General features: G+C 52.0%; 1 protein-coding gene across 1 annotated transcript in view; it reads left to right on the forward strand.

Moving 5' to 3' along the window:
* The window catches only part of CCDC12 (coiled-coil domain containing 12), a 38,462-nt gene extending 22,128 nt beyond the window's left edge, over positions 1–16,334 (forward strand). Inside the window, exons 2-7 of the mRNA XM_053409445.1 lie at positions 1,546–1,619; positions 6,073–6,152; positions 12,832–12,893; positions 13,012–13,046; positions 14,800–14,876; positions 16,138–16,334. Of these exons, the coding sequence (XP_053265420.1) occupies positions 1,546–1,619; positions 6,073–6,152; positions 12,832–12,893; positions 13,012–13,046; positions 14,800–14,876; positions 16,138–16,217 (408 nt within the window). The 3' untranslated portion in view covers positions 16,218–16,334. The remainder of the gene's footprint in view (positions 1–1,545; positions 1,620–6,072; positions 6,153–12,831; positions 12,894–13,011; positions 13,047–14,799; positions 14,877–16,137) is intronic.
* Positions 16,335–16,618: the final 284 nt, after the last annotated feature.

A 16,618-nucleotide genomic window follows, 5' to 3' on the forward strand; every position in this document is an offset into this window, starting at 1 on the left:
CCTGACATTTAGAAGACATCTGAAGGCAGCCTTGTTCAGAGAAGTTTTTAATGTGTGACATTTTAATGTATTTTTAATCTTTGTTGGAAACCGCCCAGAGTGGCTGGGGAGGCCCAGCCGGATGGGCGGAGTACAAATAAATTATTATTATTATTATTATTATTATTATTATTATTATTATTATTATATGCGTGCACTGGCTTCCCTGCTGTGTTTGGGACCATAGTATATACGGGAGAAAGCGGTCACGCCCGTCGAAAAAGAGCTATCGTTTCCCACCCCCTTGATCCTATTTTCATGTTTTTTCTGACAGAGGTATTAATGTCTTGTGTCAGCCTGGTTGACACAGTTCCCATCGGCTGCAGCTGGCTTTGGCCAAAGAAAAGCATTGAAGCTCTGCTGCTACTTGTAGGATTAACCAGTGCCGGGGTGTCTGTTATCCACAACTCTGGTTTTTTTCTTTCAAAAAAAGGTTCATGACTAATAAAAAAACTATTGCCACCTCTACTTTTTGTTCATTCTCCCCCCCCCCCACCTGTCTGATAGCTGTACCTTGGGATAACACTCCATACATTGGTTGAAGTGGACTGTAGCCTGTGGCAGTTTTGCCGTAAAAACGTTTTCACGGTGCTACGATACTCCATTTGGTTCTTTTTACCCCCGCCAAGACCTGACGCTTAACCTACTCAGTCATTAACAATTCTTAAACATGGTTGGATTGAGCACCCAGTTGTTCCAGTTTGCTTAGTCTTCGTGAGCTCCCACATGTTTTCATATTTTACTGCAGGCATCCCCAAACTCGGCTCTCCAGCTAGCTAACAGGACCAGCGGTCAGGGATGATGGGAATTGTAGTCCCAAAACATCTGGAGGGCCGATTTGGGGGTGCCTCTTTTGCAGCTGTGTGGGAGGCTGGTTGTTGTTAAAAACCCCATCTCATTCTACATTCCCATGCAGCTGTACTGACACAAAGCAAGGCGCACACCCAGCAAAGCTCTGCATGCAATCTAGCCATGCATCCCCTTGCCCTTCGCTCTTATGTGTTTGGTGCAGCTGCACCGGAGTACAGAAGGAGCCACAGTTTATCCTGGCATTCGTCACGTTCCAGGAAGCAGTTCCAGCTTTCATTTGACTCTAGTGTATGTGTGTTCTCTACCGCCCCCCTGTCAAACTCTCCCTCCCCCAGCGCCAGCTTTCTACTTGCTTTGCTCATCCAGCTTGGGCCATAGCAGTCCCCAAACGCACAACTTGCTCTGCACGTCCCAGCACCCGCCAAACATCTAATTCATTTCCCTCCTCGCTGGCCTCGTGTGTGTTTGCGCACCTTCCATTCCTCTTGTGCGCACAAGTCACAGTGGGGAATTCGGCCTGGAGCGAAATGAAATTAAGCCCAGACACCAAAGAAGCTTGGGCCTGCTGCATCATTTACATGCAGTTCAGGCACCGGGCCTGGGGGGGGGGGTTTTGCATCTCGCACTGGAGAAACATCAAGCTTGATGGGTGCTCTCTTTCCCCCTAATTTCCCCCCTCTTTCTTTCTCTCCACAGAATAAAGATGACAGCGCACCAGATCTCAAGCATTTCCGAGGCGACGGTGAAGAGAAAGATATGGGAAAGCATAAGTAAGTTGCTGCATATCCCCCCTCTCTCTCTCTGTTTGGGATTTGAGCCGTATCGTGGCTCTGTCGTCCAGCGTAGAGGTCAGTGTTTGCTCCCTGCTTGCAAATCAGGAGCTGAGCTTTGGACTGTGTGTTCTCCATACACACACACACACACACACACACGGCCCCCTCGGAAAGGAAAAACCGGCTTGTTTATAACAGGGAAACTTGCTTTTCCTGTTAAAGCAGCGTACGAGGTAAGCGAGCCGCAAGGTGGCTTGTTACGCGATCCCAAGGGTGGTGAATAATGAATGACTTTGATATTGCATTTTCCGTTTCTGCTGATTAAGGCTAACGGTTGGAGCGGACTGTAGAGCAGGCACCTCAAAAGAGGCCGGCCGGTGCCTTCTCTGCTCCACAACACAAGACAGGGTTATTGAAATGTTGAGCTGAGAAGAAACACTCGGGTTGTCTGAGCTGACCTGTGGATGAAAACATCCTGACAAGGCGACTGACTCATCTCTTTTCATTTTCCACCCTTCTCTCTCTCTAACACAACAACAACAACATCCGGGGATGGAGATTTCCGTAGCTTCCCAGAGGGGATGTTTGCCTGTATACCTCCTTGTGATACTGTGAATGCAAGTGGGGTTTACAAACGTCCAAATGAAATGGACCTGGAGAACGGGTACCAACTCCCATCCCCTGTCTTCAGAGACGGGGGCAAGGGATGGATCCTGAGTGCAGAATTGGGAGCTTTTCTCCTGAACACCCTCCTCCTCCCCACACTGCGGGATGCACACCCAAAGGACTCTCCTGGGAGGTCTCTTGCCGGAAAGAGGCAGCGCTGCTAATTGCGTGTGGCAGGTCTGCGAGAGCCTCGCATTTAGTGGTTAATTAAAGGGATTCGGACCTGTCTGTTTGGACAGGCTAGAGAAATGTAACAAGCCTCCAGCGGTTCCCTGGTGGGCATGGGTTGTCGTGCGGCTGGTTTCTGGCTCCCGACATTGCTCTGATGCGGTGGAATTGAACGGAAGGCCCAGCGGCGCAACCCGTTTTTAACTCTGCATTTAGACCCAGAGATGATCCTTTGCCGAGATGCTGCACGTAGGTTACCCACAAGGAACATAGGATCCACAGTGGTGTGGTAGTGTGGATAGAAACCTCACACCTGGAGCATAACACACACATGACCATGCCCTGGCAGAATAGCCATTTTTTTAAAAAAAGAAGAAGATAATTCTCCATGATTTAACCCTCGCCTCCACTATCTTGGATAAATAAAACTGGTTGTTTGCTTCAGTCAGAATGTTAATGGACCCCAATGTCTTCCTCTCCCCTCTAAGAATTTAAAAAGAAACACAGAACCATCAACTGCTTTGGTGGGGGAAATGCGTTGCGCAGGCTAGGTGGAATGCTTTGCATATTTCAATATGCCTCCGGGATTAGTTATAACCCCAATTGCATAGGAGGGTTAAAAATCATTGTTGCATATTTCTCTGGGGTGTTCAGGTCCATTAATTCTGCTCTCTCTGTCTCTCCCCTCCTATTTCCTCCCTTTAAATAAACTGTGAGCATCTCCCTCCTTCTCTCTCTCCCTCTCTCTCTCTCTCTCTCTCTCTCTCTCTCTCCTTCTTTCTTTCTTTCTTTCTTTCTCTCCCTCCTTCCCCCCCCCCTCAGCCCTCCTCAGTTACTTCCTGCTAAGAATCTGGTTTTCAGATGTAGACTGCCTTTGAAGATGGAGGCTCTGTTTAATTTTCTTAGCTAACTGTCATTGGTAGAACTCTCTTCCATCATTAGTGTGCCTTAAATTTCTAAGCATTTACCTGTTTCCATTACATATTTTCTGTGTGTGCGCGCACACACAGTATACTGCTTTGACAACGTTTGTTGGAAAGCAGTTTATAAATCCATAAATAAATTAAAAACCGCCAGCCCCAAAAGACCCAGAGGTTTGGCTCACTGCACATACCCTGTAAATTACCCACCGGTAATCGTTCCTGCTTGGAGAGAAGGCTTTGGCCACAGGGGGTAAATCCTGTTGAACTCTGCGGGACTCGCTTCTAAGGAAACATGCATTGAAAGAGGCGGTAGAAAAGAGCGGAACCTGAGCAAATAAGTGCTGATGCTGCTTAGCAACATTTCATTCCTTGCCTTGCTTGTCCCCTGCAAGATTAAGCAGCTGCACTAAGGAGAGCAACGAAGAGAAAGATGCTCTCCCAAGTCCCCAGCCAGTTTTTATTTTTGCCCCACACTCTTGCCAAACGCATAAGCAGCCCACTCCTCCTGCTGTCCGGCCTGTTTCTGAAGGGGTTTGATAGTTGGATGTGGGTCTGTGCCGCAGCAACGCAGTCTGGCTTTCGAGTCCCCCTCTTGCTGGTTTCTGTGTCCATCAGCACAAAATCTCCCAGGTTTCAGGGCTCCCTCCTTCTCTGCTTCTCTATGCCACCACCTCCTCCCAACTCAGAGACGGAAAACTGCCTGTTCTTAAAGCTCTGAGCTCCTGCTGCGGACAGAGCTGAGCTCAGTGGCAAGATCTCTCCCAGCTCTCCAGGGTTTCCACATCCAGCCTCATCTCTGTCTCCTGGCCCTGCTCTTCTCCAACCTCCGCATCAGGACTGTTCTTTGTGTCAGGAGCTCGTCCTACACTCGAGTAGGACCCTGGTAGAGACACATGCCCGACTGGCATGTTCTCCCCCTCCTGGTCGGTCGTTCAGGAACTTCAAAGAAGAAGAAGTGTTTGGATTTGATACCCCGCTTTATCGCTACCCTAAGGAGTCTCAAAGCGGCTAACATTCTCCTTTCCCTTCCTCCCCCACAACAAACACTCTGTGAGGTGAGTGGGGCTGAGAGACTTCAGAGAAGTGTGACTAGCCCAAGGTCACCCAGCAGCTGCGTGTGGAGGAGCGGAGACGCGAACCTGGTTCACCAGATTACAAGTCCACTGCTCTGAACCACTACACCACACTGGCTCTCAGCTTTCTTCAGCCCGAACATCACAGTGACCGATGCCAACAGACATCGGCACACTTAGGGACCCGCATTGTCTTCGCAGTTTGCGTGACAGACCTCAGCAACTCAGCATTTTGGCTAATCTACTTTATTTACATACAACCACACACGGAGCACTGCAACATGGCTCCCTCTCTCTCTAGCATCAGACAGCAAAGAGAGAAAGAACAAAGGACAACAGCCCCACTTCACAGAACACAGTAACACAAACATCCTGTCTCCGTCACTTCCCACTCTGTGGAGTCAAAACATACACCTTCAATGTGAAAGACAGCAATCCCATGACTGCAATCACGTAGCAGAAATTCTAACACTTTGCCCCAGCTTCTTTCTGCCCACTTAACCCTGTTGCCCCTTCAGCTTCTGACACCTCAACTTCCCAGTCTGCTCCCTCATTAAGTAATTTATAAGACTTCCAAGTGAAGATCTCATACTGTCTCATTGTTTTCCATGTGTGTGACATTTATTCTGTCCGTGATGTTTCTTCCTGTCCTTGTCTGTCAGACTTATTCCCTGTTGTCGATGCATACCATCATGCTCCCTCTTCTCCCTCTGCCCATCTTCACCCCACCACCAACCCTCTGCTTCTGAGCTTTCTTCCCTTGGGGATTCCCCAGCTGGTGCCTTCTTCCACTCCTCTACAGCCAGCCAGTCCAGGACACCCCATGCAAATACCGTATTTTTCGCTCCATAAGACACACTTTTTCCCCTTCAAAAATTAAGGGGAAATGTGTATGCGTCTTATGGAGCGAATGCAGGCCCCTTGGCTTCAGCGATAGCAACGCGAAGCCTCTGAAGCACAGAGGGAGCGCTTCCCCCGCGCTCCGGAGGCTTCGTGTTGCTTTTGCTGAAGCCCCCGGAGCGCAGTGGGAGTTCCCACTGTGCTCCGGGCAATTCAGGCAGCTATCTGCAAGCCTTTGGAGCTCAGCAGGAGTTCCCGCTGCGCTCCGAAGGCTTACGGATAGCCGCCTGAAGCCTGGAGAGCGAGAAGGGACGGTGCACACCGATCCCTCTTTCTCTCCAGGCTTTGCTTCGCTGGAGAGGCGCTGCACAGTTTCCCCTCTCTGCGCAGCGCCCCTTCAGCCAAGCGGGAGGAGAAATGGAAGGGGCTCCGGTTCTCCTGCTGCTTCGCTGAAGAGGCGCTGAGCAGAGAGGGGGAGAATTCCCCCTCCCTGTTCTCCCCCCCCATGGTCCGGTGTGTCCTATAGAGCGAAAAATACGGTACCTGCTTGGGCCCCGAACAATCCATTCTTTCGGCCTGCTACTCCTTAGTCAAGCACCAGACACAGCCTCTCCTTCCTAGGAGCCTATTGCCATTCTCTCAGCCTCAAAACTACCCCTGGCAGGCAGAACAAGCCACTCTTTGCTGGACACCAAGTAAGTGGCCTTTGTCGGAGGCTGATGGGTAGCCGTGTGCGACATCAGACTGAAGCTTCCCTCTTTTCTTCTTTCCCCTTTCCAGGGAGCTCAAGTTGCGGAATTACACTCCGGAAGACGAAGAACTCAAGGGGCGGGTGGTGCCCAAAGCGAAGCCCGCCTCAGGTGAGTGGGCATCCAGAACCTCTTCTGAAACGGACCACAACATCTTTCTTGCAACAGCGGCCAACCAGGTGGCCTTCTTGGGAAGCCCACAAAGAAGGGCAGACACACTCGTTCTCCTGAGAGTCAGTGCAGTGTAGCAGTTGTCGAGTGTTGGGCTAGGACCCGGGAGACCAGAGTTCAAATCCCCACTGACCTTGGGCCAGTCCCAGTCTCATAGCCGACCTCGCTGGGTCGTTGTGAGGATAAGATGAGGAGGGGGCAAACCCTGCACACCGCGTTGAGCTCCTTGGAGGAAAAAGGTGGGATATAAACACAATAATTAAAAATAAAAGAGAACACACATGGAAGAATTGCTCCTTGCCTCTCAAATATCAGTTGTTTGCAGGCAGCAAAAGACACTCCTGTTTGGTTCTCGAGGGAGATAGCAAAGAAACTCCTACGTACCGTATTTTTCGCTCCATAAGGCGCACCGGACCATAAGGCGCACCTAGTTTTTAGAGGGGGAAATCAAGGGAAAAAATCTTATTCCCCCCCCCCCCCAGCACCAAAGGGTGCGCGCAGCCTGTCCGCTTCTCCCAGAGCTTCTGGGGCTGCTGGGGGAAGCCCGGGTTCCTTCCCCCCCCCCAGCCCCAAAGAGCAAAGAAGCCAAGACAGCGAGCAGGATCTATCCCGCTCGCTGTCTTGGCTTCTGCCATAGCTGCGCGCAGCCTCTCCCGGCCGGAGGGGCTGCGCGCGGCTATGGCAATACCCCCACCTCCCGCAAAAGCCCACAGGAGCCGCGCACCCTTTAAGGAGCGCGCGGCTCCTGCGGGCTTTTCTACGAGGAGGGAGAAGGGACTGACTGGCCACGTCAGTCCCTTCTCCCTCCTGGGGAAAAGCCCACAAGAGGGGCTTTCCTTGGGGGCTTTTCCTGCCTGCCTCCCCCCTGCATTCGCTCCATAACACACACACACACATTTCCCCTTACTTTTTAGGAGGGAAAAAGTCCGTCTTATGGAGCGACAGTTCTCCGGACAGATCCAAGGAAGTCCTTCAGACGGAGTTTAGCTAAGCTATGAAATTTGCTGTTGCAGGAGGCAATGAAGCCCACCATCCTAGATTTCTTTAAAAGAGCGTTGGGCAGATTCATGGCGGAGGAGAGGGCTATTGATGATGATTCTCTGCCTCCGCCGTCAGAGGCACTGATGCTTCTGAATATAACTTGCCATTGGCACACATCCAGAAGGCTCTGTTTACATTCTTTGCCATGAATTAGACTTCTTATTCAGGAATTCCGCTAACCCTCTTCAAAACAAGGACTGCGTCTCTGCAGGGTTGCTTCCAACCTGACCTTGGGGAGGAAGAAGACTGTATGAACCAGAACAGATATAATAATAATAATAATAATAATAATTTATTATTTATACCCCGCCCATCTGGCTGAGTTTCCCCAGCCACTCTGGGCGGCTCCCAATCAGTGTTAAAAACAGTACAGCGTTACATATTAAAAACTTCCCTGAACAGGGCTGCCTTAAGATGTCTTCTGAATGTCAGGTAATTATTTATCTCTTTGACATCTGATGGGAGGGCGTTCCACAGGGCGGGCGCCACTACCGAGAAGGCCCTCTGTCTGGTTCCCTGTAACCTCACTTCTCGCAATGAGGGAACCGCCAGAAGGCCCTCGGCGCTGGATCTCAGTGTCCGGGCTGAACGATGGGGGAGGAGACGCTCCTTCAGGTATACAGGACCGAGGCCGTTTAGGGCTTTAAAGGTCAACACCAACACTTTGAATCGTGCTCGGAAACGTACTGGGAGCCAATGCAGATCTCTCAGAACCGGTGTTATGTGGTCCCGGCGGCCACTCCCAGTCACCAGTCTAGCTGCCGCATTCTGGATTAATTGCAGTTTCCGGGTCACCTTCAAAGGTAGCCCCACGTAGAGCGCGTTGCAGTAGTCCAAGCGTGAGATAACTAGAGCATGCACCACTCTGGCGAGACAGTTTGCGGGCAGGTAGGGTCTTAGCCTGCGTACCAGGTGGAGCTGGTAGACAGCTGCCCTGGACACAGAGTTAACCTGCGCCTCCATGGACAGCTGTGAGTCCAAAATGACTCCCAGGCTGCGCACCTGGTCCTTCAGGGGCACAGTTACCCCATTCAAGACCAGGGAATCCCCCACACCAACCCGCTCCCTGTCCCCCAAAAACAGTACTTCTGTCTTGTCAGGATTCAACCTCAATCTGTTAGCCGCCATCCATCCTCCAACCGCCTCCAGGCACTCACACAGGACCTTCACTGCCTTCACTGGTTCTGATTTAAAGGAGAGGTAGAGCTGGGTGTCATCTGCATACTGATGAACACCCAGTCCAAACCCCCTGATGATCTCTCCCAGCGGCTTCATATAGATATTAAAAAGCATGGGGGAGAGGACAGAACCCTGAGGCACCCCACAAGTGAGAGCCCAGGGGTCTGAACACTCATCCCCCACCACCACTTTCTGGACACGGCCCAGGAGGAAGGAGCGGAACCACTGTATGACAGTGCCCCCAGCTCCCAGCCCCTCTAGACGGTCCAGAAGGATGTTATGGTCGATGGTGTCAAAGGCCGCTGAGAGATCCAGCAGAATTAGGAAACAGCTCTCACCTTTGTCCCTAGCCCGCCGGAGATCATCAACCAGCGCGACCAAGGCAGTTTCAGTCCCATGGTGAGGCCTGAATCCTGATTGGAAGGGATCCAAATGGTCCGTTTCCTCCAGGCGTGCTTGGAGTTGTTCAGCAACCACCCGCTCAATCACCTTGCCCAAGAATGGCAGATTTGAGACTGGGCGATAGTTGGCCAAATTGGCCGGGTCTAAAGATGTTTTTTTAAGAAGCGGTTTAATGACCGCCTCTTTCAGCGGGTCTGGGAAGGCTCCCTCACAGAGGGAAGCATTCACCACCCCGCAGAGCCCATCGCCCAGCCCTTCCCGGCTTGCTTTTATCAGCCAGGATGGGCAAGGATCAAGGAGACAGGTGGTCGGTTTCACTTGTCCAAGCAGCCTGTCCACATCCTCGGAGGTAACAGATTGGAATTGATCCCATGTAACAGGACCAGACAGAACTCTAGCACTCTCCCGCCCTGGCCCTGCTCCCATGGTGGAGTCTACCTCCTTCTGAATCTGAGCGATTTTATCTGCAAAAAACTTGGCAAAAGCATTGCAGGAGATCTTGGGGTCCCTACCAGGCCCCGGTGGTACAGGTGGTTCCGATAGATTGCGAACCACCTGAAAAAGTCTCCTGCTGCTGTTTTCTGCAGATGCAATGGAGGCGGCGAAGAAGGCCCTCTTCGCCGTCGCCATTGCCACTTGGTAGGCTCGACGTTGAGCTCTAACCCGTGTCCGGTCTGATTCAGAATGAGTTTTCCGCCACCGGCGCTCTAGCCGTCTCAACGATTGTTTCATCACCCTCAGCTCCGGGGAAAACCACGGGGCTGTCCGGGCTCCATGCAATCGGAGAGGGCGCTTCGGAGCCAGACAGTCAATAGCCCTGGTTAACTCCGCATTCCAGCGTGCCACCAGGGAATCAGCTGAAAGGCCATCAACTTGGGATAAAGCATCCCCTACCACTCTCTGGAAGCCAATTGGATCCATTAAGTGGCGGGGGCGGACCATCCGAATCGGTCCCACCTCCCTGCAGAGGGGAAGGGTTGCGGAGAAGTCCAGTTGCACCAGGAAGTGATCTGACCATGGCACTTCTTTCGTTTCGCTTTTAGTTAGTGTCAGATCACCAACATCCATAGAGGTGAACACCAAGTCTAAGGCATGTCCACGGCTATGAGTTGGGCCAAACTTATTCAGGGACAGCCCCATGGAGGCCATGCTTTCCACGAAGTCCCGAGCGGCCCCTTGTAAGGTCGTGTCGGCATGGATGTTAAAATCCCCCAGGACAACCAAACTAGGTGTCTCCAGGAGCATATCCGCCACGACCTGAAGCAGCTCGGGCAGGGAATCCTTGGTGCAGCGGGGAGGTCGGTACACCAGTAGGAATCCTGTACTGCCCCTATTGCCCAACTTCCAGAACATGCACTCAGAAAACTGGGTCTTCCCAATAGGACGCCTGGTGCAGACTAATGACTTCCTAAAAATCACTGCAACCCCCCCTCCCCGCCCACATGACCTGGGTTGCTGTGCGTAAGAGAAACCTGGTGGGCAAGCAGCAGCAAGGACAGGCCCATCTGCTTCATCCAACCAGGTCTCTGTCACACATGCCAGGTCAAATCCTCCATCCACAATCAGGTCGTGGATGGCAGTGGTTTTATTCATCATTGACCTGGCATTGCACAGCAACACTTTCAGGTCATGTGGGTTTCCCTTGCTGATTACTGTATCCTTCCGGTCAGGACCAGACCTGGAGGCAGGGATAGTCCTCAAACAACGACTAAACCAGCCTCCTCGGTAATGACATGGTCTGGTCTTAGCATAACTCCTCCTCCTGCCCGTGATCACTGAGATCGGGTGTCCCAATACATCCCCCCCTGTGGAACCTGCCCCACCCAATCTATTGGCTGAGGCCCACTCCCAGGCAGCCATGACCCTTCCCCTTAAAAAGCAAAATACAAACTATATAATAATTTAACAGAATAATAATAATAATAATAATAATAAAACAAAACAGAACAAAACAAAACAAAACAAAACAAAACAAGAAACAATAATGCTAACTAAATGCTTATCCCACCCCAAGCAAACATAAAATAATGAATAATATAATATTATAAAAAACAACAACCACCATTTAAGGTGCTGCAAATTAAAAGCGGTTAAAACATTTACAACCATTTTGTCCATTGCTGCCGGTAGCTGCTCAGGCCTCTAAACTGTAGTGGTAGTGCAGGCCCCGCCCCCTCGGCCGGATGGAGTTGGCAGGAGAGGGAGCGGTCCTCCCAACACTCACGCGAGCAGCAGCAGCAGCAGCCGTGTCCCGGAGGCCTCTCTGTCAGGCCTCTTATGCTGTGGCAGTGGGTGCAGGCCCCGCCCCCTCGGCCGGATGGAGTTGGCAGAAAAGGGAGCGGTCCTCCCCAAACACTCACGCGCGCAGCAGCAGCAGCAGCAGCCGTGTCCCGGAGGCCTCTCTGTCAGGCCTCTTATGCTGTGGCAGTGGGTGCAGGCCCCGCCCCCTCGGCCGGATGGAGTTGGCAGAAAAGGGAGCGGTCCTCCCCAAACACTCACGCGCGCAGCAGCAGCAGCAGCAGCCGTGTCCCGGAGGTCTCTCTGTCAGGCCTCTTATGCTGTGGCAGTGGGTGCAGGCCCCGCCCCCTCGGCCGGATGGAGTTGGCAGAAAAGGGAGCGGTCCTCCCCAAACACTCACGCGCGCAGCAGCAGCAGCAGCAGCCGTGTCCCGGAGGTCTCTCTGTCAGGCCTCTTATGCTGTGGCAGTGGGTGCAGGCCCCGCCCCCTCGGCCGGATGGAGTTGGCAGGAGAGGGAGCGGTCCTCCCAGCACTCACGCGCGCAGCAGCAGCAGCAGCCGTGTCCCGGAGGCCTCTCTGTCAGGCCTCTTATGCTGTGGCAGTGGGTGCAGGCCCCGCCCCCTCGGCCGGATGGAGTTGGCAGAAAAGGGAGCGGTCCTCCCCAAACACTCACGCGCGCAGCAGCAGCAGCAGCAGCCGATAAGCTTGCAGGAGTGATCAAAGCACTTCACGAGGGCCCTGCCAGACTATTTGAGGATTGGTCCTTCCTTTTTCTGAACAGGGGAATTAAGGGTATAACTGCGTCTCACCCACGAACTGGCTTTTTGTGCCTTTCCCCCAAGGCATTTTGGGAATTGTAGTACCGCTGGAGAACTAGGGTTCTCTGGCAGAAATCTTAGTGTCTTAGAGACTTAGAGTTGGAAAGGGACCACAAGGGTCATCTAATCTGACCCCCCATTGTGGGGTTCAAACCTACGACCCTGAGATTAAGAGTCTTACTCTCTGCCGACTGAGCTACTTGGGCCTTGCCATGGCAGCTTAAGTTTGTGCCCTCGGTTCATCTGATCGGGGAGGGATTCCAGTTGAGGTTCTTAATGACTAGGCCAGCGTTGGCCAACCCGGTGCCCTCTTCAGGTGTTTTGGAATACAACTCCCATTGGCCCTAAAGGTAAAGGTAAAGGGACACCTGACCATTAGGTCCAGCCATGGCCGACTCTGGGGTTGCGGCACTCATCTCGCTTTATTGGCTGAGGGAGCCAGCGTACAGCTTCCGGGTCATGTGGCCAGCATGACTAAGCCGCTTCTGGCGAATCAGAGCAGCGCACGGAAACGCCGTTTACCTTCCCGCCGGAGCGTTACCTATTTATCTACTTGCACTTTGACGTGCTTTCAAACTGCTAGGTGGGCAGGAGCAGGGACCGAGCAACGAGAACTCACCCTGTCGTGGAGATTCAAACTGCCGACCTTCCGATCGGCAGGTCCTAGGCTCTGTGTTTTAACCCACAGCGCCACCCATTGGCCCTGCTGATGTCCGAAACATCTGGAGAGGGCACCAGGCTGGCCAAGGCTTGTGGCCTTGTCCTTGTGCAGACCAGCATGCATGATGTTCATTGCATGCTTCCACCAGGGACTCCCAGAGATCTTCTCTCCCTCTGTGACCTTCAGTGGACCTTACCTGTCCCTGCACCCCCCCTCTGACCCTCCTTCCCACCTGTGCTAAAATCGCCATAACATCCTTCTGTCTCCTTCTGCCCCCTAGTGGAAGACAAGGTGAAAGAGCAGCTGGAGGCTGCGAAGCCCGAGCCCATCATCGAAGAAGTGGTATGTCTGGAACGTTTGGTGCTTCCCGCTTCAAACGAAACTGTTTTGTTACAAAGCTGATTAGTAGTGGCTCTTAACAAGGGATTCTTTTGTGTTCCTCCCCTCTCCACTTTCCCAGGACTTGGCAAATCTTGCGCCCAGGAAACCTGACTGGTGAGTATGAAGCTCTGAATGGGGTTTGCGGGGCGACCGCACAAATTATTTGGGGATAAAATGCCTGCAAGGTTGCTTAGCTTTTATATTATTAGTAGTACAGTGGTTCCTCGGCTTACAGGCGCTTCAGGTTACAGACTCCGCTAACCCAGAAATAGTACCTCGGGTTAAGAACTTTGCTTCAGGATGAGAACAGAAATCGTGCAGCAGCGGGAGGCCCCATTAGCTAAAGTGGTGCTTCAGGTTAAGAACAGTTTCAGGTTAAGAACGGACCTCCAGAACGAATTAAGTTCTTAACCCGAGGTACCACTGTATTAATATTAGCGTACTGCCCTTCATCTGTAGATCTCAGGGCGGCACACAACATAAAAATGCAATATTAAAAACACAAAATACATAATAAAAATAAGAGTAAAAACAAACCAATAATATCCTCCTCCACAACATAATTAAAGGGGGATTGGATTAGAAACCTACCCCAAGTGTCACTGGAAAATTCAGAACAGACAGAGAAAGTACTTCTTCACACAGTGCTTTTGGGGGCTTGTGCCTTTTTAATAGAAGCATGAGATTGTAGAGCTGGAAGAGGAACCCCAAGGGTCATCTAGTCCAGCCCCCCAGGAAGCACAATTAAAGAATAGCTGTCAAACCTCTGTTTGAAGGATGGCCCAGCACCTTCCGAGAGAGTCCGTTCCACTGTTGAGTGGCTCTTACTGTCAGAAAGTTCTTCCTGATGTTTAGTTGGAGTCACATTTGAACCCATGTGTCTGGGTCCTCGCCTCCGGAGCTTGCTCCGTCTTCCATGACAGCCCCTCAGATATTTGAAGGTGGCTAAGCATATCCACGGGTGGCGCTGTAGTTAAACCACAGAGCATAGGCCTTGCCAATCAGAAGGTCAGCAGTTCGAATCCCCGCGACAGGGTGAGCTCCCGTTGCTCGGTCCCTGCTCTTGCCAGCCTAGCAGTTCGAAAACACGTCATGTGCAAGTAGATAAATAGGTACCACTCCGGCGGGAAGGTCAACGACGTTTCTGTCCGCTGCTCTGGTTCGCCAGAAGCAGCTTAGTCCTGCTGGCCACATGACCCGGAAGCTGTACGCCAACCAATAAAGCGAGATGAGCGCCGCAACCCCAGAGTCGTCCGTGACTGGACCTAACGGTCAGGGGTCCCTTTACCTTCACCTAAACATATCCACCTCCTCATAAGGCTTGGTTTCCAGACCCCTGATCATCTCAGTCACTCTCCCCTGCACACGTTCCAGCTTGTCAGCATCCTTCTTAAATTGTGGTACCCAGAAGTGGACCCAGTATTCCAGGTGTGGTCTGACCAAGGCAGAACAGAGCGGTACTATTCCTTCCCTTGATCTGGACGCTAGACTTCCATATGTTTTTGTACATAATAGCTCTGGGTGTTCATTTATTTTGTACCCGGATTTTGTAATGGAGTTCTCTGCTCTGGGCACTTTTGTTAATCAAGTGTGCCATAAATCAGAATGTTTTCTCAAGGGACTGACAATTCAGCCCAACCATTTCCTTCTCCTTTCTACTGAAGGGGTTTTCTGTTCTGCACAGCCGCCCAGCCTAGCCCAGGAGGAGCCCTAGTCCTCTTCTGATTTCCTCGCAAGTACTGCTGCCGTGTTGCCAAAGGAACTTGTAATGCTGAGGCCGGATAGGTGCCCTTCAGGGCCTTGGCCTCCCTGTCTCCTCCTTGGGCCTGGGCTCATTTTCTTTCCATTTCCTCCCCTCACTCCTCAGGGACTTGAAGCGAGACGTGGCTAAGAAACTGGAGAAGCTGGAGAAGCGAACCCAGAGGGCGATAGCCGAGCTAATAAGTGAGTGAGCGTCTGCGGGGAAATGTGTGAAGCAGTGCTGGAGGCGTCCATTGCAGTGCTGAGCATCCCACAGGTCCCTTCGCCATCTAGTTTTGGCTTTCGCTCAGCCCTCTGCACCTTGGTATCCTGGTGTCCCTGCCCCATTCCATAGGAAGCCGCCTTATACCGAGCCTGATGGCTGGTCCATCTAGCCCACTTTGGTCTACACTGGTTGGCAGTTGCTCTCCAGGATTTCAGGCAAGAGTTTCTTCCAGCCCTCTCTGGAGATGCCAGCAGGGGTTGAATATGGGACCTTCTCCTTACAAGACAGATGGTTTCCCTCTGAGTTGCAGCCCTTCCCCAGGGAAACCTAGCTCAGCTTGAATTCCAAATGTGGATTCTTGACAGGCCAAGAGGCAGAGATGAGTCAGGTTGGCAAAAAAGCCAGAATGCCTCCTCCTGCTGCTGCTGCAACAAGCTCATACACCCCCCCCCAATGTCTCACAGGACCAGGAGAGGCGTGAAGCAGGAGGAGCAAAGGCAGGCACACTGGCATAGTCTGAGATTGCTGGGAGAAACCCTGGAGAGGTGGAGACTCAGGCAGCTGTGTGAAAGCAGGGACCTTTAGTTTCTGCAACTGCCTCATAGGGGCAAGACGACCTCCTGAGAAAGGCTGCTGTGTTCATTAGGCCTGGCACTCCTGTGCAGATCCTGTATTTCTAAGAAAAAGTTAACGTCACCGGTCCTGAAAGACCTACATTGGCTCCCAGTACGTTTCCGAGCACAATTCAAAGTGTTGGTGTTGACCTTTAAAGCCCTAAACGGCTTCAAAGGCCCAGTAGACCTGAAGGAGCGTCTCCACCCCCATTGTTCTGCCTGGACGCTGAGGTCCAGCGCCGAGGGCCTTCTGGTGGTTCCCTCCCTGTGAGAAGCCAAGCTACAGGGAACGAGGCAGAGGGCCTTCTCGGTGGTGGCACCCGCCCTGTGGAACGCCCTCCCACCAGATGTCAAAGAGAAGAAAAACTACCTGACATTTAGAAGACATCTTAAGGCAGCCTTGTTCAGGGAAGTTTTTAATGTGTGACATTTTAATGTATTTTTAAACTTTGTTGGAAGCCGCCCAGAGTGGCTGGCGAAACCCAGCCAGATGGGCGGGGTACAAATAAATTATTATTATTATTACTATTACTACTACTACTACTACTACTACGTGGTGTGGTTTACTGCGGGCTCGCTTCAGACAGGCAACAGTTGCTGAGTGGTATTTCTGTTTCCCTCGCAGGAGAGAGGCTAAGAGGCCAGGAGGAAGATCTGGCGTCAGCGGTTGACTCAGCAAAGCAGGAGGGAAGCGATTCGGACTGAGGCGGCCTCTCCGGCAGGCTCTCCTTTGCCCCGGGTGGCCCTTGCGCGAAGCTTCTCTGACTCTGTGCTGGATGCAGGGCTGTGGAACGAGGGGATGAAACACGCTTGACACAAATCGGCAGAATGCAAGGGCCTGCCTGGCGTTTACGTCTTCTCCAGGCAGGCTTTTGCTTGGGGGTGTTGCTGGCAAGCAAACGAGTGGGGCAGAGGACTTTTCTCATGCAGGGGAGAACCAGGAGGATAGCTAAAAGTATGAGCCTGCAGAAGTGGGTCTCAATCGCTTACAGAACTGTTTCCCTGTGGATACCTGCAGTACAACAAAGGACAGACGTATCTGAAGAGGACCCAGGGAAAACCTCACCCATCCCCAAAAAAACATCATAACATGAAATGCTGCATTT

This window comes from Podarcis raffonei, chromosome 12 (assembly GCF_027172205.1).
Source record: "Podarcis raffonei isolate rPodRaf1 chromosome 12, rPodRaf1.pri, whole genome shotgun sequence".
Taxonomy (NCBI): domain Eukaryota; kingdom Metazoa; phylum Chordata; class Lepidosauria; order Squamata; family Lacertidae; genus Podarcis; species Podarcis raffonei.